Below are 27,652 nucleotides of genomic sequence, written 5' to 3'. Positions count from 1 at the left end.
GTGATGTCTGAATTTCCAAGACACTAATGCGTTTTTACCTGTGCACTACTGGCTCCGTTCTACTGGCTCCTCGACCTCGTCCATTGTGTGACTGACACCGGCAACGTTAATAAGACGTTTACACAGCTTTTATTGCCACGTTCTGCTTGGGTTTCCAGCAGTGAGTGGAATTACCAAAATAAATAAAAAATTAAAAATTAGGATATAGACCAAAATGTGAAAACAGGAAAATACCGCCATGTAATCCATTTATAATTTGTAATCCAATTACCACTCACTGAACCAGTAACTGTAACCGAATACTTTTACTCATAATTTGTACTCTGATTACGTAACGGCAGTTGATCTTTGCCGTGTCCCCAGTAGATCTCCAGCCTAAATTTTAAAAATTTGTGACTGCAAAGTGACAAACCTGTGAGTTTGTGAGTTTGATAATAATAGAACTTCTCTCATTAACCTTTTTGATACACTGTTAATTCTGTTTTGTGGTCAAATTTGAATTATTATGGTTGTTTGCCCTGCATGTGGTTTGCATTTTGTTTATATTGCAATTGCAGTTTTTTTCTTGCTGTGAGTGTTTTAATCCCCAGAAAACAGTTAAATGACCAAAACTGTTTTTCTGTAATGAGTGTTCCTTGAGTTAAATATTAGAAGATTGCAAAAATAAAGCGGTCTGGAACTGTAAACATGATGACTTTTGTTGTAGTTATTTACGTTCATGTTGGTAGATCTGCTCTTGCTTTTTCACGGACCAAGCATGTAGATCTTAGGCTGAAAAAGGTTGGTGACCACTGATATAGATATAATAGATATATATAGACACTGAGCAGCTTTTTATTCCCAAGATGACCGCTCCTGATCGCACGTCTCTGCCAGTGACAGACTGTGATTAGAGGAGAACGAGAACGAAATTAAAGCCTGCTGTTAACTGCATGATTTTTATAGGATTTCTATCTTATAAGATTTGTAAATGTCACACTTCATGACCTGGTAAAGTCATACGACAACACACGCACACTGTGTGATGGTGTGCACGTCAGTCATCAGTCGTGATCTATGATGAAAGTAAGTGGATCCATGTCACCTGCTGTTTCACCTTTGTAAAAGTCATTTCGTCAACAATGGTTTGATCTTTGTCCCTGTTTCACTGTGAGACCTGCAACCTACAATTCTGAACAACTCAAGATTTTCCCAAGGATCAGACTCGTCACAAACGGACAAAATCGTGCAGTGGTCATGTTTTATTATGTTGCAGTGCCGTTCCTCCAAAATGGTCACAATCTATACTCACAATTATTATTATTATGTACAAAAATAGAACACAGTAGAAGCTCTGTGTCTGACACCTGAATATGTTTGTGGAGAGCACAGGACTTATCCAACATATTCTCCGTGGTACCAGCAGCAGTGGAACATATAGTCCAGGTCTATTTTTAGTCCTGTGCACATTAACATTTGATAACATTATTACACTTACTGTGCACTGTGTTTGCAAAATGTAAGATGTAATGTAATGTAAAATGTAATTTTGCTCTAAATAAAAAATAGAACCATACAATTTAGTTTTATTTTTTATTTTCCTAAATCTAAATCTGCATTAAAGGTGCACTGTGTAACTTTTTTCTGGTCCGTCAAATTCTTTTCTTCGTGGAGATGTTATTGCTTTGTCGGGAATGTTTCACAGTATGGCATTAAACCTTTCTATCTGTATGGAGACCAAACCAAACAAAACAAAAACAGTGGATCTGTTTTTCAAGGTGTTTTTGAGCTATAAAACCAGCTGTAATTTAATAAATGTAAAGTAGAGCTGTTTAAAGTCACACTGTGGAACATTTCAGACAGAGCAATGGCATATCCATAGAAACAAACCAAAAAGTTACATAGTACACCTTTAATTTTAGCAAACCTTGATTAGACATACGACATGTTTTAGTACACGTGTAACTTGTTTTTCTCGTAAAAATCACTATTTTCTTTTAAACATTTTCTTTTCCACTGGCCTGCTTTCCTCTTATCCCTGGGGCCAGATTATCTCTCCATTATCAGTGCATGTTGTTGTTTGTGTGGACGCAGGGGGCTCCCATGGCCCTTGAACGCCTCGTGGGAAAGTGGAGGATCTGGAAGTCACCAGAGAGAGTGGAAACTGCTGACACGGTATCACCAGCACTTCAAAACACAACTCAAAGAAGGCAATATGGGACTATAGATACAAAAATATACTAAGACAAATATTTCAGATTAGAATAACTTGTATTTCAGAGATAAATATACAGTATAGGAAAGTATTTGTGTGGAGAGGGTGCAAAAAGTACTGGACAAAAAGATCCCAGATACAGAGTTTCGATTTGTAATTTATGTTTTAAAGGTAGGGTGACCAGATTTTTAAAATTCCAAACTGGGACACACTCGGGTTGGGATGGTTGATGTACTGTATTTTTTCAGACTATACGTCACTCCGGAGTATAAGTCGTACCAGCCAAAAAATGCGGAATGAAGAAGAAAAAATATATATATAAGTCGCATTTTTTGTGGGAAATTTATTTTTGAAAATCAGAGACCAGGAACAGACATTCCCTCTTGAAAGTCAAGTTCTAGTAAAAACAATAGAACAGAGAACAACAGACTGTTAACGTCACATATGAACAGTTCTTCAAATAATTATAGCATAAACAACAGAACAGAACAAGTTTATCAAACTCTCCATCTCACTCCAAATCACTAAATCCATTAAATTCTTCATCATCACCACTTCCTCTTCTGTGTCTCTGTCATCAGACTCAGCATCAGTTCCAGTTAGAATTATTCTGACCTTTCTGAATCCCGACAGGATGGTTTCGGTTGTCTTTATGCTTGTTTAAATTTTAAATAGTCAGTGATACAGAAGTAATGCTGTGATCGACTGACATGATACAGACAGGACAGAGGCTCTTTCTCTTTCTTCTGCAGCTGACATTTGTAGTGAAGTGAAGTGACCGTGGTACAGGAGTGACAGGGGCTGGGACTGCTATAACTCCCATATATTGTAGCCAATCCATTGTAATTGTGTTATCCTTTGGGTGTTTTTAACATTTTGTTGTGAAGCACTTTGTGACTTCCTTGTCAGTGAAAGGTAGCCTGATTCATCAGCCGGTTTTACTTTGTTTCACTTTGTACAAACCGTCTGACCTCGCAGCCTTAGATTTCGTTTGCTCGACAGTAGGTGGGTACTTTTTATCATTTAACCAATCACTGCCATTTGGTCGTGACGTATGTAATGCGCCGCTAACAGGGCTAACTGGTATATTAAGCTTTTCCCAAATCCCGTAGGAAGAAGGACGATAACATCTTTCCCCTTAATAAAATTCACCAAACATTCTCTTTGTTCCGGCTTTAAATCCTCGATATATAACTCTTCGCTGATTGGCTGGAGCCCGAATTTGCATTTCCATAGTTTTTGTGAACTGTCTAGTGTATTTTGATTCCTGACCTGTTACAGGAGTAACAGGAGCAGCAGATACTGACACACAAGCCTAGAGCCTCTCGTTGCTCAGTGTGAAATTTTAACATATAAGTCACACCACAGTATAAGTCGCAGGAAACACCCAAACCATGAAAAAAGTGTGACTTATAGTCCGAAAAAGAGCATGTAACAGTGTCCATTCTCGACTCGTTTGTGGATCAGTCATAATCTTCTGTCAGGACTTCTGTTGGTACTTCTTTCAAAGACAGTTTTCTGTGTTTTAGCTTAACAAATGACAATCTCTCCCCCTCTTTACTGTTGGTGGATAACAAAAATAGGGACAATTGGGACATTTCTCGTGTAAAACTGGGACAAATCAGTGGTTTTGGAGAAATCTGATGGGACACAGCCCAAAACTGGGACTGTCCCGAGTAAACAGGGACGTCTGTTCACTCTATTTAAAGGTCCCAAATTACTCTATTTTCTGATCTGGTATAATGTTGTTTCCTCATCAAAAACAGACCTGGAGTTGTGTTTTGTTTCATTCACACATGTTTAACACACAAATCCTGCATATTTAGGCTCAGTTCTTCTCTCAAACAGAATTACAGAATTATATTGTTTTAGATAAATATTCCGATTTAAAATGTCAAAATTGTAACACAATGATTCACGGGTGTCATAGATTTGAACTATAAAGCACAGTAGGTGTTCTTTAAAACTGAGTAATAGCCAACTGCAGTTACTAGCCTTTGTTATTTTGCATTACTTTAAACTGGTACTGACATCTTTCTACAACAGACGCATATCAGCTGTGAAGAAAAACAAATACGGATTGGTTTATGGAGGACTGCTCGTAGCCTCTGCTGTCTGAGTTCATGAGCTATAAGTTTCCCTGTTTAAAAGGTCTCATATTATCCAAAATTGACTCTTGTGAGCTTTAAACCATGTTAGAATGTTATCTCCTTTAAAACATACTGTATTTTTCAGACCAGAAGTCACACTTTTTTCATGGTTTGGCTGGTTCTGCGACTCTGGTGCGACTTATACATTAAAATTTTCATCCTGGCAGCCATGAGAGGGCGCTCTAGACCTGTGTGTCAGTATGTGCCGCTCCTGTACCACTGTCACTTCACTCTACTGCGCATGTCTCCTGCAGAAAGAGCCACTGTCCTGCTGCAAGTAGTGAAATATGCAGCCGAAAGCAGTAATCGAGTAGCAGAAAGAAAGTTTGGAGTGAGTGAGAAACTTGTGAGGGACTGGCAGAAAGCGGGGATGGAGAACACAGCTTCATGGTAACCGGGAGGATGCACCATGAAACTTTTCTAAAGTCACTGGATGGATCGACAAAGCCTGGACTTCAGTGACAATTGAAACCATCCTGTCGAGATTCAGAAAGGTCAGAATAATTCTAACTGGAACTGATGCCGAGTCTGACAACAGCTACACAGAAGAAGAAGCGACGCTCTGTTTATCTCCGGGGGTTGCTGAGTTGCTCTGAAGTGACACAGAGGATGAAGAATTCAATGGATTTAGTGATTTGGAGTGAGATGGAGAGTTTGGTAAACTTGTTCTGTTCTTTTGTTTATGCTCTAATTATCTGAAGAACTGTTCATATGTGACGTTAACAGTCTGTTGTTCTCTGTTCTATTGTTACTACTATAAGTTGTGTGTCAAGATGAAATGCCAGTTCCTGGTGTCTGATTTTATAAAATAAATTTCCACCAAAAGTATTACTTATACATGTTTTTTCTTCTTGATTACGCATTTTTTGGCTGGTGCGTCTTATACTCCGGAGCGACTTATAGTCCGAAAAATACGGTACCTGAAGTTACATTTGGTTTCATTGACATGTTTGAGTAACTCTTTATTATTAGTCTGTCTACATCTCCAAAGCTCAAAATGCTCTGACCCAATTTGTGAAGTCATGAAGTTTAGTTTAGTTTGCTAGTGAAAAGTAGTAATTATTAGTACAGGGGTCTCCAACTCTTTTCCTCTGGTGAGGTGCCTCTACAAAACAAAAATGCAAGAGAGCTACTCATTTTAGCTGTCACAAGAAATGGAGTAAACAAAAGAGCCTTAGATGGCATTTGATGTCTCTACAACATTTACACAACTATTATCTATTTATTAGTGCACAAGATAGACATCACATTTACAAGGTTACATTTTTGTTATTCAGCACAACATGTATGATTTAGAAATCCCTTGGCGAGCTACGCACGTGGAAGGGGGTGGAGAGCGCTACAGGTTGGAGACCCCTGTATTAGTCATTAACAGCTCCTTTTACATTTTGTTTAGTAGAGATTGCAAATTTCAATGCTGAAATTATCCGACAGATTCTAGTGAAGGTGTATGAAGTTTAAAAACACAGTGGAGCACAGTGTTGTTTTTTTTTGTATGAGAAAAGAACTTATGAGCCTAAACATGCAGGATTTGTGTTTTTAAATATGAATGAAACAAAACACAACTCCAGGTCTGTTTGTGATGAGGAAACTACATTACAATAAGATAATCTGACCAACGCTGATTATGAGACATTCTTGGACAAGAATTTCCAGTAATACAAGAACATTTTACCTGAAACCCGATACCTGCTATAACTCCCATATATTGTGTAGCCAATCCATTGTAATTGTGTTATCCTTTGTGTGTTTTTAACTTTTCGTTGTGAAGCACTTTGTGACTTCCTTGTCGGCGAAAGGTGCTGTATAAATAAACTTGGCTTGTTTGCTATTGCGTCCACACAGTTATTGGAGAGTTTAAAAAGGTTTCATAGATGATTTTCTAAGGAAAGAGAAATAAAGTGAGTGTTTGTCCTTTTTCAAATGTTGCACAAATGTTGCACGAGATACCAACCCCCTCCTCCACAGCTCCCTAAGTAGAAACTAGGGACAATAACCAAAATATCGTGATATCGTATCGTCAAAGTTCTCACAATAATATCGTGGACCATCACAATATATCGAATCACAAGTGTCTTTGCTTAAATTAAGAGATATGATCCTTTGCTCCATTTCAGTGCAAACTACAAGAAGAAATAACAGTTCTAATCACTTTTAAGATTTAGTTCTTTGGATTAAGTCTTGTCAAGGCATTTTGTTTGCCTCCACAAAATATCGCAATAAATATCATAGTGTGAGATGCATATGGTGAAAATATTGCATAAATAAGAGAGTTGGATATTGTTACATCTCTAATCATGAGCCTCCCCACCATATCATGAGCTTTCCCACAATATCGCAATAAATATCGTACTGTGAGGTTCATGCCGTGATGACATCGTATCGTGAGACTTGGATATCGTTACACCCCTAGCAGACATAGTAGAAATGCCTCCTCCCACCTCCTCCTTACACTAGAAATCATTCTTGTTTAGAGCCGGTGTGCATTCAGAGCTGCTGAACGAATTGCTGTTGAAGTTACCTGTAGAAAAGAAATTTAGGGACTGTTACAGGTCTCGGCCCTTTGGAATTTGTTTATTAGTGCTCCCGTTCTTCTCTATTTGCTTGTGTGTGTGTGTGTTATGCGATCGGTCTGCAAGCCTTGGATCTAAATGCGCGGGAGCTCCGGACGCTAGACGGAGGTTGGGCGTCAGATCACTACAGGGATTGTCCGGTCACCCTTTTGCCCCCACTAATCCGCGGAGGCCACCCGTGGGAGAGCGATGTATAAAAGGACTTTTCCACCTGCTCGGGGCAGCTGGATCCCTGCAGCCAGCACGCCTATTGTTTGGTTGATTATTGGTTGTCTCATTTTGTGTTTTTGTTAAAATGCTGGCTATTGCCTCTGTTGATTTCATTGAGACACCTTGTTTTCGCAGTACAACTTTAGTTAGGGTTTGTTTGTTTTTTTGGCGTTGTACTTAATTAGGGCTCCTTAGTTTAATAGATTATTTTGTTTAAATCCTTTTTATTTTCACCACAACTTTCTGTGTCTTTTTTTTTTTCTTTTTCCTACACTGTAAATAATAAATCCACAACTTTTAGTTAAACCTTAAACATCTTGGGTTTTTTATTGTTACTTCCCTTTCTCCCCTAGGAAAGGGAACGTATACAGCGACCAACGCGTCCGTTTTAGACGCTTTGCCTGCTTCATTCGCGCCATCGCTGGAAGGAATCTCCAAGAATCACCTTAGTTTGGCCTCGCTCTTTTCCCCCTTCTCTTCTTCTTTCAGCGACCTCGAAAACAGACTTTCTTTTGCGGCGAACTGGTCGTGGATTCTTACCCGCCATCGCAACAAACTTTGAGCAAACTGCGGGGAAGCTGCAGTTCGGATAAGCCGCTAAGAACTGCTGCGTTGGTCGAGTAAACGGTGTCTTGCGTGTGTGAGAGGCAAACGTAAATGACGTAATCCCAGCGCGCCGGCGAGTCAGTTACGATAGAAACAAAGAGAGTTAATAGATAGGTAGCCTTGTTATCTATTGACTAAAGTTGATCTGGCCCCACCACATCCACAGTCGATGCCATTTTGAACTTTCATTGACAATCTGAAACTGAAAAACCCTCCATATAACCTTTAACTGAAAATACAAGCATATTCTGAATAAGATGGGAATTCCTCTTGTTAATAAAGTTAATACAGAAGCCCAAACATCTCGAATACACTGCTGATAAGTAAGTTAGGGGATCAAAAACCTAAACTACAACCAATTCAATTCAATCAGGATATTTCGCTTTAGATCTTGAGTTTCTCTTTCTAGACTGTGAGACGTCTTTTTCCTATTTTTAAACCAATCAGAGCGTAGTCTATTATTATCGGATGAGTAGTGCGTAGCCTGATTTATGTTGTGTGTGTGTGTGTGTGTGCGTGTGTATGAAGGGAAGGAAGTACAAAAATAGAACACAATGGAGAGAGACTGGGCTGGCTTCATTCACGCTGCACCTGGGTCCTGTAGACTGTCAGGAGCTCACTCACACGGCAAACAATAGAACAGAACAGGAGTTTAATGGAACTTTATGCATTATTATTGACTTGTTATGTTAAAGGTGCATTGCGTAACTTTCCTGTCATCTGCTTGTTTCTATGAATATGCCATTGCTCTGCCTAGAATGTTCCATAGTGTGACATTAAACAGCTCTACCTTACATTTATTAAATTACAGGTGGTTTTATAGCTCAAAAACACGTAAAAAAAAAAAAAAAAAAAAGTATTCTGTGTGTGAGCGGGGTCACCTCTCCACAGATCTGACCTGTAACTTGGTCTGGTTTGGTCTCCGTGAAGATAGAAAGGTTTAAAGGGACAGTCTGGAATTTTGGACCCCATTTCCTAGTGCGCCAGAGTGTCGGAGACGTGTGGAGACACTTTTTAAAATATTCCATCCAGTCCTTGTATTTGCAGAGGTCGCTGGTGCTAGACTAGTGCATGTCAATGGTCTTGGGCTACGTTCAGACCGCAGGGCTTAACGCTCAATTCCGATTTTTTTGTGAAATCCGATGTTTTTGTCGAGGTCGTTCACATTTCCAATTAAATGCGACTTGTATGCGATCCCCTGTGTGAACGTAAAACGGCCCAAAAGTGTCCCGCATGTGCACTGGAGACACGATGACGTCAACCGCAGTGAGCGTGCTCTGTGTTTATGGATTGAGCATTGAGCACCTGGAGATTTTAAAGTTCCTCTCGTACTGGAGCCAGAACATGAACAACTTACTTGTTTTAAGGAGGAGCTTGAGAAGGAGAAGGACGAGGTTTTTGGCCGTGGTGTTTTGTAGGGCAGCGGCAGCGACGTCCATTGAAAGGAATGTGTGGATGTGGAGACGGAGCCAAGAGTGGTGAGTGGCGATGTGCTTCGCTTCAGTGACACGGAGTTCATTAACAATTTTCGCCTACTTCAGCGGAGAATAGTGACTTGTTTATATCTTGTTGATAACGTGTAGGTGGATGAATGCGCTTTGGCCGTTCAGATTGAAGTCGCATGTCAAAAGATCGGATATGTATCGGTTTCAGGACCACATATCCAAGTGGCCTGGGATTTGTAAAAATCGGATCTGTGTCGTTCAGACTGTCATTAAAAGATCAGATACAGGTCACATAGGGGCCAAAAAATCGGATTTGGGTCACTTCAGGCTGCAGTCTGAACGCAGCCATAGTTATCCTGCCACTAAAAACAATCTTACCCACTCCACAAAACACCCGAAGTAAATCTATTATTACACCAGACTGTCGATGTGAATGTCTGTGTGGATAGAATCATTTTAGAAGTAAAACTAACCTTGCATCGCATGAATCGTCACATGTTGAGGGACTATTTTCTCAGCAGTGGCGGAATTTTACTCAGACATAAACCCTTCAAATGCAAGGTTGGTTTTACTTCTAAAATTATTACTTCTATTATTCTACCTATTCTAGACTAGTGCATGTCAATGGTCATAGTTATCCTGTACTAAAAACAGTTTTACCCACTCCACAAAACACCCGAAGCAAAACTATTATTACGCCAGACTGTCGATGTAAATGTCTGTGTTGATAGAATAATTTTAGAAGTAAAACCAACCTTGCATTTGAAGGATTTATGTCTGAGCAGCAGCAGCAGCGAGTTGTACTTCCTGATAGAAAGTTTGGCAGAGGTGGACTGATATATGAGAAAATAGTCCCTCAACATGAGACGATTCATGCAATGCAAGGTTAGCTTTAGTTCAAACATTATTCTATCAACACAGACATTTACATCGAGAGTCTGGTGTAATAATAGATTTGCTTCGGGTGTTTTGTGGAGTGGGTGAGACGGTTTTTAGTAGCAGGATAATTATAGCCATTGACATGCACTAGTCTAGCACCAGCGACCTCTGCAAATACAAGGACTGGATGGAATATTTTAAAAAAGTGTCTCCACACGTCTCCAACACTCTGACTCACTGGGAAATGAGATCCTATGTCAAAAATTCTGGACTGTCTCTTTAATATCATCCTGCGAAACATTTCAGACAAAGCGATATTACCTGAATCTATGTTTAAAGGTGCACTGCGTAAAATTTTGAGAAGAGGATCCGCCACCTGCTCGTCTACATGGCAATGTTTCTGCTTTTTTGCACTACGTTAAACTACAATTCAGATCTGTGGAGAGTCTGAATTGTAGTGTAACGTAAGAAGGAATTATTGTATTTTTGAGTGACAGAAACACCCTCAATGAGTAAATGCTGGATGGAAATGTTTAAAATCATCATCATGGAGACATTTATGTAGTGAACCCTCCACCAGAAAGGTTCCGCAATGCACCTTTAATTAATAATGTTTGGCAGTTTAATCAGAGTATCCTTCATCCCTTCGTTTGTGAATATAAATGTAAATGTAATGTAAGTGCAGTGCTCACCGGCTCCCCCTGGTGTCGTATTGTCTCATGTTTTTGATGAAATGAGTCTTCTTGGGGTGACGGGGTCTGGGAGAGCCTCCGGACAGGTTCCTCATCCTAGACACACACAGAGAAAAACAAAAACAGCTCATTTAAGTATGATTGGACATTTAGGGATTTTGTATAACTAATAATAGACGATGAAATCATAAACAAAGCAATGAAACGCATAAAAAACAAACGCAAGTTCACATTTTCACACCAACACAAGTGCCAAAACTACAGGTCAATACAAGCAGATTTAGAAAGCACATGGACATTACAATTTTTAAACAATTTCTGAATTCAGCTTTGTATCACTATTAAGCCTGCAACGATAATCAATAAATCAATTAAATCGTATTATAACTTAACGAGCTCGATAACTGTTTTGGCCGCGATAAATTCTTTTTGCATGCTTGTTTGTTTTCCTTGTCTCTCTCTCTACCAAAGAGACTGAGCGTGAAAAAGCTTCTATCGCTCTCTGACTCCTCTCGTTTAATTAGGGTAATGACATTTGAATGAATGTGCCAGCGTAGACTAGACAGATTATTTGTTTATCAACCCAGTGGATGCGCGCGCAGCCTGAGTGCAGAAAGAGCCGCTGTCTGTGCGAGTTAAAATGAAACCTCAACGCTAGCACCGCTGTCAGAACCAAAACAGTTCATCGCCGTGTGACAAAACAAGTCACGATGTCAAATCAATATGAGTTGGCGGGACACGTCTCAACGGCCCATGTGTGTTAAATGCAGCGAGCGCACAAACAACAAGAAGAAATGGCTCAAACCCCAACAGTCGATATACGCCCATACCCGAGCGACACAACTAGTCTAGCCCGAGGGAGAGCGCGAAATCCAGTGAAATCCCACAAGACACCGACACGATACCAGACAGGACAGCAGCTCCCTCAGAGGAAAACAGGATCCTATGTCGTGGGTTAATACAAACACTTCAAGACCAACATAACAAGGCTCACAGCAGCTGCAGAGATAGGAGCCGCAATATACCAATGTAAGCCAATGACTAAAAGAACTTTTAAGGGCAATTTTGTTACAGAGACTTAATAATCCATTTATTTATTGTTTTGGTTGTGTTTGGTTCAACAGTGGTTTATTCAAGTGCATTTTTGTAAACAAGTCCTCGCTGTGAGCCACACTACATTAGGATATTCTTATGTTAACAAGTCTATTTTATTTAGGCCTTTTGTTTTTGGTTGTCCTGCAGTTCCTGTGTTAAATGTGCTTTAGAAAGTAAAGTTTATTGATCTCTGAAAGGGTGTATTTGCATTTTTATTCCATGGTCATTATATTAGTTGACAATGGTCTCAAAATGTCAATATTATCGCAATAAATTCTTGGTCAATTAATCGTCCAGCAAAATCTATTATCTTTACAGGCCTAATCACTGCTACTGTATTGTAATGTATTTCTTGTGTTACTATTTTTATATTTTCCATCGATGCCCCCTCCCTTTGGAACTTACTACCTCAACAACTCCGTGACTACACTGACCTCACCACCTTTAAGAATACTTCCAAGACCCATCGATTTAGAACAACTTTAATGCTTAACTTTTGTCAGTATGATTCACTGTTTGTATCTTTATATTTATCTTTACTGTACTATTTTCTTATTGCTCTTTTGACTGTTTTAATGTGTTCTGTAAAGCGTTTTTGAGCATCCTGAAAAGCGCTATGTAAATAAAATGTACTATTATTATTATTATTTATATTATTTATATTTTTACTTGTACAGATGCATTTATATAATTATGCCTTATTTGACACCAGTCTCTTTTATTTACTTTATATTTATATTTTAATAAGGGATAGGAAATGGGGTGGGTTAATATAAGTTTTTCTTCTTCCCACTTCTTTTCTAAAAATGTGCTTTACTGTTGTTTACAATGTTTATATAGTATGTGTATGATTATTGTTTCTCTCTTGGCACAAATTTGAAATAAAAACGAATCAATCAATGAATATATTGTGATGTGTGCGCTATTTTTCTTTGTAGATCAATAAAGTAATTTGGGATATCGATTTTTTGTAAATAATCAAGTTTATCGATAAAACAACAACACTGAACACTGGCTAATTGTTGAGAAAAAAAATAATAAAATTTAAAAAAATAAAACATAAAAAATAATGAATGTAGAAATATATAAATCAAATTATCTGCAACAAAAAGTAAAAAAATAAAAAATAAATAACGTTTGGTTTATTCATGAAAATTACGGAGAATGAATGTTGTCAGTAAGTGCGGCTTATTTTCAACACTGACATTTTTTTGGCTTTCTAATCTTCACTTTTGTTTATGTTTATCTCACATGAATATTCTAACGGTCTGATAATATGCCTCATGTAAGCTTTCTCAACAAGTTTTATCACTTTTTGACAAGAACATGGCATGCAAACACGGCTAAAAGCTCAAAAAACCTGTTTCGCATAATACGAGATAGAACCAACAAACAAAACAATCCAAGAGGTACAATATCAACAAACTCCAGATCCGGAAACGTCTGCAGATGTGTTGCCAGATGTGAACCGTAAGAAATCCTGCGCTGTGTCTGACTCTTGGGCGAGATTAGAACGGAGTGATTACGAGTGAAGTTCTCCTGAGATTAAAACTGCATGGGTCCGACACAAAACAGGCCGCCGAAATCACAGCTCAGGTTATGTAAGCAAAGCAGATGATCCAAACTCACTTGTGAATTCAAATCATGTTTTGTAGCCAAGTGTGAGCAGATTTCCAAAATTCAAAACTGGGATGCACTCGGGTTGGGATGGTTGATGTACTGTAATTTCCGGACTATTGAGCGCACCTGAATATAAGCCACAACATTTTTTTAATTGAACATATATAGGCCGCACCTGAATATAAGCTGCAGGTGTCCATATCTTCAAGAACGTTCAAGTTCGGGTCGTCTGCTTTTATCGGCTCTGAAAGCTTTTATCATTTTTTTGCATCGAGTCAGTTCATCACGCTGCCGTTGCCAAAATCTCACCATCAACTCATTGATGCCGAGCTCACGTGCAGCAGCTCTGTTTCCTTCATCGACAGCCACATCAATCGGAATGAAACGGAACGGAACGGAATTGGAAAGAAAATAATTTCCATTTCTTTTTTTTCTGGTGAAACACAACACACTGATCTACAGTCACAGAACTAACATATACGGAAATCATGAAAAATTACATTTTCGTTACACGCTAGTAAACACAGACGTTCTCATGTGTGACCAGTATCACACAGATGTTCATGGGCTTGTACAGATACACACTGCATTGTGGATGTAACAATCATGTAATATGGGCTGGGCTCCTCATAAGCTGCTTCTGTGGTGATGAACTGACCCCACCGATGCCTCATGGGGGACCAGGTTGCTATTTCTGATTGTGCTTGTTTGGATTGTGATGAGAAAAAAGTAGCATACTCACGATTTTGTTAGTTTTTTGTTATTTTGCCTCCACACAATATCACAATAAATATCGTGCCATGAGATGCATATCGTGAGAATATTATATCAAGAGATTTGGATATTGGTACATCCCATCAATAAGTGTTTGATAAATACCAACTAATAGCTAAGTAAGTACCACTTTGTTAGCTATTAATACTGTATGTGGTCCCAAAACTAAAGTGTTTTCGTAAAAGAGAGCACTGTGTCCGTCTGTACTTCATCACTCAGTCTGTAAATGTCTACTGCATGTAGCACAACTTTGTCAAACAATTTTTAACTGTTCGGTTTTACAATTTTCAACTTTCAACAATTTCATTTTAAACAAACTCTAGAGAAAACAGCCGAGCACTGGTCTTATTTCAGAATTGTAAAATAATTCCCTTTTGTCCCATCGAGGTCTGATTGTTTTGGAAAAATATCAAATTACTGTTCCTCTGATTGTCTGCACTGTAATTAAATTTTTACAATTTGTTGTTTTGTTTTGTTTTTAATCAAGCCTGAAGATCCAGCGCACCACACTTTCTGTCCAGGAGCATTAACATTAAAGATGCGCTATGTTACTTTTTGGCTGGGGGTCCGTCACCTGCTTGTTTCTATGGAGATGTCCCTGCTCTGCTTGGAATATTCCACAGTACAACATTAAACAGCTCTACCTTACATTTATTCATTTACAGGTGGTTTTATAGCTCAAAGATACCTACTGTGAAACATTCCAGACACAGCAATAATATCTCCACTGAGTAAACACATTTGGGTGGTAAAGCTAATGACAAATAGCATGCTAACGCGCACTTACTAAGAGCTGCATAATAAAACGCTTAGACTACTGGAGTTGTGTTTTGTTTCATTCGCACATGTTTAACACACAAACCCTGCGATTTACAACTTTCAGAGACTAACAACAACTAGCAAGCTAACACACACTTCCTGATTATCGTGCAGTAAAAAAAGATTAGATACAGACAGAGTGTAGGGGACTTATTTTGACCTCGAGCAGCTAATACACATCTGTCCTGGGGCAAGACAAATGTTGCTCAAATACATGGGGAAAAAAAAATTTAAAGATGCACTGTGTAACTTTTCTGATGAAGGATCCGCCATCTGCTTGTCTCCATGGAGATGTTGTTTCTTTGTCTGGAATATCCCTGTGTGGCATTATACGAGTCCATGTTGCATTTACTCAATAAAATGGGCTGTGATTGACTTAAAAACTTGTTTTCTTACTATGAGTGGGCTCGCCTCTCCACAGATCTGACATGTAACTTGGCCCTGTGGTGTTATACAGTTATACCTGCTGTCTCCGTAGGTATAAATAACTGTAATGCCATACTGTGGAACATTCCAGACAACATCTCCGTGGAGAGAAGCAGATGGATGGCCCGTCCACTAAAAGTTAAACTGTGCACCTTTAAAAAAAATATATATAAAAAATAAATAAATTAATAATAATAATAATAATAATAAGCGGTACAGAGACTTTAAAGATGCACTGTGTAACTTTTCTAGTGGAGAGTCTGCCATCTGCCTGTCTCCATGGAGATGTCGTTGCTTTGTCTGGAATGTCCCGGTGTGGCATTAAATGTGTCTATCTTGCATAACATCAGTTGTTTTTGACTTAAAAACATGCATTCCTTCTATGAGTGGGCTCGCCTCTCCACAGATCTGACATGTAACTTTACCCTGTGTTATTATACAGTTATACCTACTATCTCGGTAGATATAAATAACTATAATACCATACTGTGGAACATTCCTGGCAACACCTCCGTGGAGAGAAGTAGGTGACTGACCCTCCCCTAGAAGCTGCACATTGTCCATCTTGCATTTAATCAATAACATGGGTTGTTATTGAGCAAAAGTTACACAATGCACCTTTACCCTTCCCCCAAACCTCCTGACGTGTTCGGTGTAATTGCATTGTGGAAAAACGCTTTGATATTGCCAATAATCCTTTTCACAAATCCACTGTTGCATCATGGGAGCTTACATAACGCGCCTGATATTGAGTCGTCCTGTTTGAAGGACAATATGACAGCATGCTCGGCACTTTCACCTCTAAAACAGCTGAGACCACCAGAGCCCACCTCCTCGCTCCACGCTGTCTGTCAAAACCATTAGCTAAAATTATATTCAGGTCAGCAACACCGAGAATTAAAAGCTTTCCAAGGAACGTATTTAAAAAGCTCATATTACGCCAAGTTCTGATCTATTTTATAATGTTTCCTCATCGCAAACAGACCTGGAGTTGTGTTTTGTTTCATTCACATGTTTAACACACAAACACACCTGCAGATTTACACTTGAGAGTTCTTCTCTCACAAAAAACACTCTGTTCCACCTCGTGATGTCATGTGGTGGTACTTTTACACTTAAACTCTATTTAGACTAGGGCCGGGTATTATTAAGAAGCTGATGATACCATACATACCTCGATACAGTGCACTTTTGATTCGATATGATATATTTCAGAATGATTCAAAAAGGTTCAATAAAAAATAAAGGCTAATTCATGGCTGTGATACTAAAAGTCTTTGTTAAACCACTTCTTGTGCAAAGTGAGTATGAAACACCCCCATTTTAATCATCAAAACTGTGAAAATGTCAAATAAATGAGTTTCCTTCTTCTAAACAAGCAACAAAACTGTTAGTCAGGCTGGTGCCACCTAGTGCCTCTGCTCAATTTCATTTCTCTCCAGCAACTAGGTCAAGAATCGGAATACACTACACGGTTCGCAAAAACCCGGAAGTGCGAGTTCGGGCACCAGCCAATCAGAGAAGAGTCATATATTCTGTGTTGTCAACGATTCCCTAGATCGAGGATTTAAAGCCGGAACAAAGAGAATGTTTGGTGAATTTTATCAAGGGGAAAGACGTTATTGCCCTTCTTCCTACGGGATTTGGGAAAAGCTTAATATACCAGTTAGGCCCGTTAGCGGCGCATTACATACGTCACAACCAAATAGCAGCGATTGGTTAAATAAAAAAAGTACCCGCCTACCGTCGAGCGAACGAATCGTAATGCTGCGAGGTCAGACGGTTTCTACAAAGTGAAACCGACTGATGAATCAGGTTACAAAATTGTAGTGCTGTAACAAAATAATTCAGTAAAATACACACAAAAAATATACTCTTGGCGATATATATCGATACAGCAGCCCACGATATCGATACTGTATCATCACATTAAACCATCACATTATTTTTGCACACCCCTAATTTAGACTCATTTGGATGATTTTAGATGAGAAATTCCAGTCTCTACTGAACCAAAGGTAAAAGGAGCTGTTAACTTGAAAACTACCACTTCATGACATCACAATGTGGAACAGGGCATTTTGACCTCAAAGACATGGAGCACTTCCTGTATTACCATATGAAAGTACCAGGAACAGAGTGTTTTCTGTTTGAGAGAAGAACTCAGCCTAAATATTGAGGGTTTGTGTGTTGAACATGTGTGAATGAAACAAAACACAACTCCAGGTCTGTTTGTGATGAGGAAACAAACATAGATCAGAACATAGCATGGACCAGTTTAATGTCAGACAATATTTTCATGGAATGGACATTAAGGTGTGGCAGGAACCAGGTGGAAAGTCCCGTCGGCTGGAAAGTCCCCTGAATTTTACCCTTTATGAAACTAACATAACAAACATTATATATTGTGCACACACAAGTTACAATCTCAATACATTTGTTCATACATACAAAAAAAATATTATATATATATATATATATATATATATATATATATATATATATATATATATATATATATATATATATATATATATATATATATTATATATATATATATATATATATATATATATATATATATATATATATATATATATATATATATATATATATATATATTATTTTTTTTTTTTTTTTTTTCAATGAAATACATGGTTAAGACCTTCCTGAAAGTGATTCAGAATGATTTTTCAACAAATTCTATAGCTTTCTAAGTTCTTGTTGTTGCACTGCTTACAAATTATGTTCATGGCAGGTATTTCTTCCCAAATCAACAATGACAGATGCTATAGGACATGGGGAACAAGAAAAAATATTTAAAATACAATTTCATAGTAAACTTCTACAAGCAAATGAGGATTATATTGATATTACACACTGAAAAAATGTGTGCTGCTTCAGGAAGATCAGTAAAAAGACATAAACAAGGCCCGACATTTGGTCTTGCTACATTCACATTCCATTTTATTCTGATATAGAAGCTGATTTTCTAACTCAGTACATTACAGTGTATGACGCGGCTGACTAAAGGCGGGCAAGAACATCCCAACTCTCCCAGACACACCAGTTACCAGAGTGCAGCCCAAAAGAAGGCAGCACCTAGAGGAGGGGGACGTTCGAGCTGGGACTTTCAAGCCAGGGGGACGTTTGTGCCAGTGTTCAGTGTGGCAGATAGATACATCAAATTAAAATGTTACGACCAATGCAAAAACTGTGTTGTAAATATAATAATAAACGTTTCCAAAGACGTCTGTTTTTTACTCATCTTGCAGCTTGTGGGTTTAATATTAGCATGTGTCAAGAGTGATTCATAAACGGATGTAACGGAGTGAATTTGGTCATTTTTCAATATAAAACATTGTTCAGACAGGAAAATAAATAAAACGGAAATACTGTAAGTTATTTATTCTTTCTGTTTGGCCCGGTACAAAACAACCCACGGACCAGTCCCTGTTTTAAAGAATAATGGCTTGAGAATAATCTTGATATTTGTTTTTTTTTTTTGTTTCAGTTGTTTTTGTTGCTTTTGTCAGCTTAATCTGAGCAAGGTCATCCCTCCATAGATGTGACCTGTAACTGTTGGAGCCATCTGTTTGTCCCCACGGAGCGAGCCCATTTAATCCCATTATAATATCTTCATGGAGGCAATCAGGTAACGTACTCTCTACCAGAAAAGTTACATAATGCACCTTTATATATGACATGAGGGAAGCTAAAATGTATTATAATTCAATTGCAATTTTATGTATTTTTGTATTATGTTTTAAGTAAATTCAAAGGTGCACTGTGTAAATTGTTGGTTTATTTCTATGGATATGTCACTGCTCTGCTTGAAATGTTCCACAGTGTGACATTAAAAAGCTCTACCTTACATTTATTCAATTACAGGAGGTCTAATTGCTCCAAAATACCTTGAAAAACATTCTGATGGTGAGCGGGGTCGCCTCTCCACAGACCTGACCTGTAAATTGGTCTTGTTTGATCTCCATGAAGATAAAAAGATCTAATACCATACTTCCAGAAACCTCTGAAGCAATAATATTTCCATGGAGAAAAGCACAATTTGGGGAAAATAATACAAATTTGGCAACGTGAAATAAAAATAGTACTTGACATGACTAAATGAGAACTAAATCAGGACCATATTTCTGTTATACAACTATGACTGTTTATTAGGGTGGTCCAAAAAATTTCTTTTAGATTCTCTAGATTATAACCCTGCATTTGGTTCCATATCTGGCCAAAATATTTGGGTCCAAATTTAATTAATATTTAGAGGTCAAGACACTAAATACACAAGACACTATATTATAACATAGCGAACCAAATAAGGCGTAATCAAATAATATGTCATTTTATTCTGCAAACACAAACGGAAACTTGCATAAAAATACTTATAAAGTCCATAAAAAGTGACTTGAAAATGCAAAATTAGTCAATTTCCAGGAAAATTCACACAGCTTGAGCAACTCTAAAACAGTGCTTCCCAAAAACTGGGCCGTGACCCTCAAGTGTGTTGCAAGAGATTCTTGTCACGATTTTCATGTACGTCTGCAACATACAGGGCTAAATTTAATGTCCAAATAGGCGACTTATGGATCCTTTTATTGCTGGTTCAATGACTGTTTTTATTGTTTAAAACTTGAGTAAAACTTGAGCAAAACTTGAGCAAAACTTGAGCAAACTTGAAAAACTTGAGCAAAACTTGAGCAAAACTTGAGCAAAACTTGAGCAAAACTTGAGCAAAACTTGAGCAAAACTTGAGCAAAACTTGAGCAACGATCACTCAGTCAACAATAAAATATCCTCAGTTATGTTCAATAATGCTCAAATCCACCTTTATTTTTTGCAGTTTACGAATAATGTCTATTGACTTGGGTCGCAAAGGTTTGTTTTAAAATATGGGTCCCCAGAAAAAAAGTTTGGCAAACACTCCTCTAAAACATCTCCTTTTTCTTACAAATTTCTTCCAAAATCATGTTTTGGATGCTAAAACCTAATGCAGGGTTTTAATCGAGGTTATCTGAAACTTTATTTTAATTTTTTTTTACCATGCATTGATGGAAAACCCTACTGTTTGTTTTTTTTATAGTCGACTAAGAAAATCAATTGCAGCCCTATAGTCTTAATGAGTCTGAAATAACTGCATAACATACAGTGAAATTAGTATTGTGGTGTTTAATCCTTTTTTTTAAAATTATTATTAATTAATCCTCTTTTAATTCAGATCCAATCATGTGTAATCCTCAGTTCAAGATTAGGTTTTGGTAATTTAAAGAAAATTAAATAAAATCAGCCCTATATTCAGTATCTATCCAAATATTGCTCTGAAATAACAATCAGTATCAGTATCGGCCATGAAAAAGAAACAAAAAAATATATCGATCTCTAGTTGTGACGTCATCTCAAACCAAATATCGGTGCGAAATATGAAATAAAAATAGTATTTGACATGACTAAAGCAGGGCTATATACGAGAACTAAATCAGGACCATATTTTCTGTTATACAACTGTGCCACATGATCTGCATTTAAAGCTGTAATGACTTCGCTACAGGGACCAGGAGCATCTGCTGCTGCTCTGCACGGCTAACTCAACATCACAGAGGCTTTAACACAGAGCCCCGTCAGGCAAAGAGCCGAGGAGGAAACATGGAGACAGTTTTACCCACCACTGCTCCTGCTTCTGTGAAGCTGTTTGGAGAAAAAGCACAGGAGGGACGCACAGTTACTCACAAGAAGCAATTGGAATAGAGAATTGGAATTTGAAAGGGCTATATTACGTTATTTTCCGAGCGATGTTTCCTTGCTGTTTCATTCACACATGTTTAAACACACAAAGCCTGCGGGCTGAGTTTTGGTTTTAGAAAGATCTTGTGCAGTATCAAAGCAAGTATAAGAGAACATAGACAAGTATACGCCCATGGACCACTGAGGGATTACACAGATATAAGACCAATATAAATGGGAATATAAAAGTGTTTTATTTTAATGTTGAAAATCACATTCTTGGTCTAAATAAATAGTGGAGTTTTTTTTTATTATCATTGTGATATCAGAGTTGGTACTGAGTAGAGTCCATTCCTTAGTATTGAACTATTACTACTTCTTTGAATAAGTATTGTTACCATTTTGTGAATAGTTTTAGAAGGGTCTTAACTATGACTATATAGTAAATAAATATATAAAAACAACTCATGTTTTTATTATCACTGTGGTATTATATATTTGTGTGTAAATATATTATATTATTTTGATTTCCTCGTATTTATTTATCCATCCATTCTTTTTCTTCTGCTTATCTGGGGCCAGGTCACGGGGGCAGCAGTCTAAGCAGGGACTCCCAGACTTCCTTCACCCTGGACACTTCCTCTAGCTTCTCTGGGGGGACCCCAAGGCGTTCCCAGGCCAGCCCAAAGACATAGTCCCTCCAGCGTGTCCTGGGTCTTCCCCAAGGCCTCCTTCCCGAGTGAGGCACTCAGGAGGCATCTGGAACAGATGCCCGAGCCACCTCAGGTGCTCTTGTCAACGTGCAGAAGCAGCGGCTCTACTCCGAGCTCCTCCAGTGTGACTGAGCTTGTCATCTTATCTCTAAGGGAGCGCCCAGCCTTTCAGTCAGTACCCAGAGCTCATGACCATCGGTGATTGACCAGTAAATCGAGGGCTCTCGGTTGAGAGCTAAATCAAGAGCCCTCTTCACCACAACAGTCCGATACAGCGACCACATCACTGCCAACGATGCACTGATCCCCCTGTCAATCTCACGCTCCATCCTCCCCTCACTCATGAACAAGACCCCAAGACACTTGAACTCTTCCACTTGAGGCAAGGATTCTCTAGCCACCTGGAGAGGGCAAGACACCTTTTTCCGGTCGAGAACCATGGCCTCGGATTTGGAGGAGCTGATTTTCATCCCAGCCGCTTCACACTAGGGTCAAACCGCCCCAGTGCACATTGCAGGTCTTGGTTTTATGAAGCCAATAGGACAACATCATCTGCAAAGATGAGATCCTGTGGTCCCCACCAGATTCTCCTCAGGACCCTGACTGCGCCTAGAAATTCTGTCCAATGAACAGAACCGGTGACAATGGGCAGCCCTGGCGGAGTCCAACATGCACCAGGAACAGGTCTTACTTACTGCCGGCAATGAACACAGCTCGTGCTCTGGACAGCCCTTAGCAAAGGGCCCAGGACCTTATTTATTTATTTAGTTTTTATTGTATTATTATTTTTAATTCCCATTTTCCCTATATTTGCTAATTACTTTATTTAATTAATTTATTATGATTTTTATTTTTATGTTTATACATTTTTTTATTTTATTTTTTTATTTTATTTTTTTCTCTGGAGACAGTGGGGAGGGTAATGGGAGGGTGGTTTTTCTCTGTGACATCTGCAAAAAAATCATTATGTTACTGGAATCAGTCAGTATCAGTGGAGCCTTTAATCAAATTTGAAACTCTATCAACAAATAGTTTAAAATAACACAGGGAAAAACACATTAATCAACTTTTATCAGCAGATAAAAATAAGGACTGTGAAGTGAAATTATCCAAGCCACAGAAATATGTCAACCATCAAACATCCATGCGTCTATAAATATCCAGCATCTGCCCTTATTTTCCACTCTTGTTTTTCTAGCGTTTTAAAAATCAGGATCTTCTCAGTGCTCCATTTCCCCGGGAACCATCATTCCATGGTATCCTGGAATGTTTCCGGAATGTGCCCTTTGTGGGAATGGGAACGGCAAAAGGGGTTAAAGACAGTCATTAGGAGAAATTACAATGGGCCTCAGCTGGTCGTGTCATTGCGGCTTTGCGTGTTTTAGATTTGTGTGGAGCTTGAAGCTTCTGCAGAGTTTCCCTGCTCCTCAGCCTTCATCTCCTCGCTCCAAATACTCCTCCTCACCTTTCGCCGCACCTCCTCTTAGTCCAATCAGTGTCCAACTTACCCAATTTAAAAGGTGCACTGTGTAACTTTCTGGTTTAGCGTTCGTCAGATGCTCACTATAGCTCAAAAATACCAGAAAAACAGGCATTCTGACAGTGATCGGTCGCCTCTTCACAGATCTGACCTGCAGCTTGGTCTGGTTTGGTCTCCATGAAGATAGAAAGGTTTAATACCATTCTGTGAAAGTTACACAATGCTCTTTTAAGGCCACAGTAAACAGCGGCGCATATCTGGACACATCGATAAAGCAGAGTCCAGTCTAAACCAGTACAGTATCTAAGTTTGGATCTGACTCATTACCTCAGCACAGTCTTTCCTGAGAGCCAGACGCTGCATGGGAACGTCTCACTGTGGGAATGGAAAATACTCCAACCCTGTCTCCTAAGAACTGAAAACCGCTCAAGGCCAACAGTTTGGGGAATTAAAGGGCCCATATTACCCCATTTTCTGATCTGGGTTATAATGTTTTCTCGTTGCATCACAACAGACCTGCAGTTGTGCTTTGTTTCATCGTGTTACTGAGTTCTTCTCTCAAACTGAAAACTCTCTGTTCTCCATACAGTACTACATACACCTTCTCTAGAATCATTTGGATAATTTCAGTCCTGGAATTGTCCAGCTCTAAGGAACTAAAAACAAAAGGAGCTGTTCACTTGAAAACTACCGCTTCATGACATCACAAGGTGGAACAGAGCATTTTGAGCTTTGGAGATCTAGACAGATGTACATTAATAATGCAGGATTACTCAAACATGTGTGAAAGAAACAAAACACACCACCAGGTAGAGCTGAGCAATACAAAGGAAAAAAAAATCTCTCGATATATTTTGCTTTGATAAACGATATATATCTCTATGTCTGTACAGAAAAAATAACCCCCAAAAACTACTGCAAAAAACAAATATGCCAAATTCCCAAAGGTCTTTTTTAATGTAAGTGCAAAGAGGTAGTTCATGTGACATTTAAAAAAAAAAAATCCCCATATACAAAAATAATCATTTCACTTTTCATTCAAAAATAAAACAATTCAACTCAAGCTCATCTTTGCATTAGCAGAGGAAGTTTGGGAGGTTTCTTATTTTAAGATCCATGTTCCTCACCAACAGTAAGGAGCTGTGAGGTATCCCACAATCCATTGCACAGATCAAACCGAACATTTTCAAACACTACTGTAATTCTGCAAATTTTCTACATTGCAGCAGATTATTAATTAAAATCTTCTGAATAAATAAACTTTACATTACTAAACTTTACAACATATAAACCATAACCACTCTAGAGCCACATCAGCCCGTTTGAGATAATAATGTGTTTAATGCAGCTTTTGTTTACGTTTGTTTACATTTTACATAAACGCAACTTAAAACCACATGGCTAATTTGCATAAACTATAAGCGCTGAAAAAAACAGCTCGCTCCTTGTGTCCTGGTGCAGTTCAGCTTCTGTTGGACTAAAGGACACGACTCAGTGGAATATGTGTGTTCTCTCTGTGACAGTGGATGTGCTGCTGATGGTGAGTCTGTAAAGTGAGTAGTGAATGAGAAGGCGGGGCGTGTAGGGACGAGCACAGAGAAGTCAAAACAAGCAAAGTGGTGAAATCAGAAATAAATATAAGCATTATATATCGATATATACGATATGTCAGAATCCATATCGAGTTTAAAAATATATTAAATAATAATAATAATATATTTAAAATCTCGAGATATCGCCCACCCCTAACTCCAGGTCTGTTTTTGAGGAGGTAACAAGATTCCAACAAGACTAAAATCTCACATAAATTTTGCATCATATTTACTTTAAAGGTATGTTATATTTGAACATGGGGTAAGGAAACGACAGGGGGGGGGGGATTCACGCATGCGCAACATTTGAAAAAGGACAAACAGTCGCTGGATTTCTCGTTTCTTGTAAAATCCTCTATACAACCTTGAAGGCACAAGGACAAGGCGACCCCACTCACAGCCAGAACAAACATATATTGAAGCTTCTACAATTAACACCATAACTCAATAATTAATATTACTGATTGACTAAATGTTGACTTGAAAATAAGCGATTAAAGATTACTCAAATATGCACGAATCACTCCAAATGCAACTTCTGATGAGTAAATTGTGAGGAGAAACTACTATAAAACACTGGAAAAAGTTATAAAAAGTTGATTTTGCAGAATAAGTCTGATTTAAATGTTCAAATATTTTTAATAGTTGGACTTTGAATTCCTGAAATTGCATTTTTTTAAATCCAGACAATACAAATATAGACGCTACTGGTCAAATGTTTTAGAACACCACAGTTTTTCCAGTTTTTCACTATTTACTGTTCACTGTTGACCAAATTTTTTATTTTTTTGGCAGATATAACAGCTGAACACACTCGTGGCTCATTCTTTTCACAATAGAAATCAAATATTCTTCATAAAGTTCTTTCCAAGTCTGTTGCAGAAGTTTCCATAAATGTGTGGCACTTGTAGGTTTCTTGGCTTTCTCTCTTCTGTCCAGTTCATCCCAAATCAGCTCGATGGGGTTTAAGTGCTGGACACTCCATGTTTTCAAGTTTTACCATCTTGTTCTTTTTTCCTGAGGTAGTTTTGGCAGAGCTTGGACTTGTGTTTTGTTATCTTTTATTTTTTTAACCTCTGGCTGTTCTGTTCTTACCTTTGTACCATTTCAAGCTCGTTCATTGGACTCGCACGACTTGAATTGCAATAAATAACTGGAAAAATTAGGGTTTTCTAAAACTTTATATAAACATTGCCTTATGAACATGGTCATGACCTCTTGTGTAAGGTGTGTAGGTTTCAGAGTCAAACTTTTGCATGACATTTGCATAGGGTTTGGCTGCTCCACTTTGACACAGACACTGAGAGGGGCGGAGCTGACCTTCTCTGACCAGGAAATGAAACAAAGAATTATTTTTACTATGTAGGGTATTTTTCTAGAGGCTCTGCAGAATAATTAAAGGTCAAAAGACTAATAATATAAGATTTGATGAATACTTTCTGATTTAAAGGTCATATATTAGTCAGAATTTTTAACAGTACAAACTGAAATAATAGAAAACATGTAAAAAAAAAAAAAAAAAAAACTCTTATTCATAAAGGTGTGTTATGTAAGTCTTCAGTTAGGGATCTGTAACCTTCTTGTTTCTATGGATATGTCACTGCTCGGCTTTGAATGTTCCACAGTATGACATTAAACATTTCTACTTTACATTTATTCAATTACAGGTGGTTTTACTGCTTAAAATACCTAAAAAAAAAAAAACAGGCATTCTGACTGTGAGCGGGGTCGCCTCCCCAGAGATCTGACCTGTAACTTGGTCTGGTTTAGTCCCTGATGATAGAAAGGTTTAATGCCATACTGTGAAACATTTCAGATCAAGCTATAACATCTACATAGAGAAAAGCGGATGATGGACCCTCCACCAGAAAAGTTACAAAAGGTTCCAGGTTTGATTCCGAAGCCGCCTGGGAATTCCTGTAAACAATTTGCATGTTCTGCTTGTGTCTGGGTGACTTTCGTCCAGACAGAAAAGTTTCAGCATCAACCCTAAACATTTACAGCAGGTCTAATCCTCCAGGTAAGGTGCCCCGACTGCTCCTTACAGGTTCCCCAGCAAAATATGTAAGAGTGGGTCAAATGCAGAGAACAAATATCCCTCCAGGGACAATTAAGTAAAGGTACATTGGGTACTTTTACTTTTCTTGTGCAAATGCTTTTCTCCATGGAGATGTTATTACTTTGTCTGGAATGTTTCACAGTATGGTATTAAGCTTTTCTATTTTCACTGAGACCAAACCAGGCCAAGTAACAGGTCAGATCTGTGGAGAGGCGACCCCGCTTACAGTCAGAATGCCTGTTTTTTTTTTAGGTATTTTTGAGCTCTAGAACCACCTGTGATTTAGTGAACGTAAGGTAGAGCAAGAGCAGGGGTCTCCAAACTTTTTTCACAGATGAGCTCCCTGTTCAAAATGAAAATGCCAGAGAGCTACTAGTCATAACAACTTGAGTAAATATAAGAGCCATGGCACGGCTTAGATGAGATACAGGTTGATGCCTATAAAACATAAACCATTATTCATTTATTACTAGGGGTATAAAAGTTCATGTATTCGTGCTGTTTCTGTACAGGACGTTCAATTGGGTGCAGGGCTGTGAATGAGTGAGTTCACGCAATCTGTGTGTGTTTACATTCCTCCACTACATGTGCA

The 27,652-nt window shown here is 38.3% G+C and overlaps 1 protein-coding gene across 1 annotated transcript in view; it reads right to left on the bottom strand.

Moving 5' to 3' along the window:
- cables2b (Cdk5 and Abl enzyme substrate 2b) overlaps window positions 1-27,652 on the bottom strand; it is an 87,942-nt gene that overhangs the window by 21,998 nt on the left and 38,292 nt on the right. Inside the window, exon 2 of the mRNA XM_020933459.2 lies at window positions 10,750-10,845. Within this exon, the coding sequence (XP_020789118.1) occupies window positions 10,750-10,845 (96 nt within the window). The remainder of the gene's footprint in view (window positions 1-10,749; window positions 10,846-27,652) is intronic.

This window comes from Boleophthalmus pectinirostris, unplaced genomic scaffold (genome assembly GCF_026225935.1).
Source record: "Boleophthalmus pectinirostris isolate CB_2022bp ecotype Guang Dong unplaced genomic scaffold, ASM2622593v1 HiC_scaffold_8, whole genome shotgun sequence".
In the NCBI taxonomy this organism is placed as follows: Eukaryota; Metazoa; Chordata; class Actinopteri; order Gobiiformes; family Gobiidae; genus Boleophthalmus; species Boleophthalmus pectinirostris.
The sequence above is the reverse complement of the archived record's forward strand: the minus strand, read 5'-3'. Positions and strand labels throughout refer to the sequence as shown.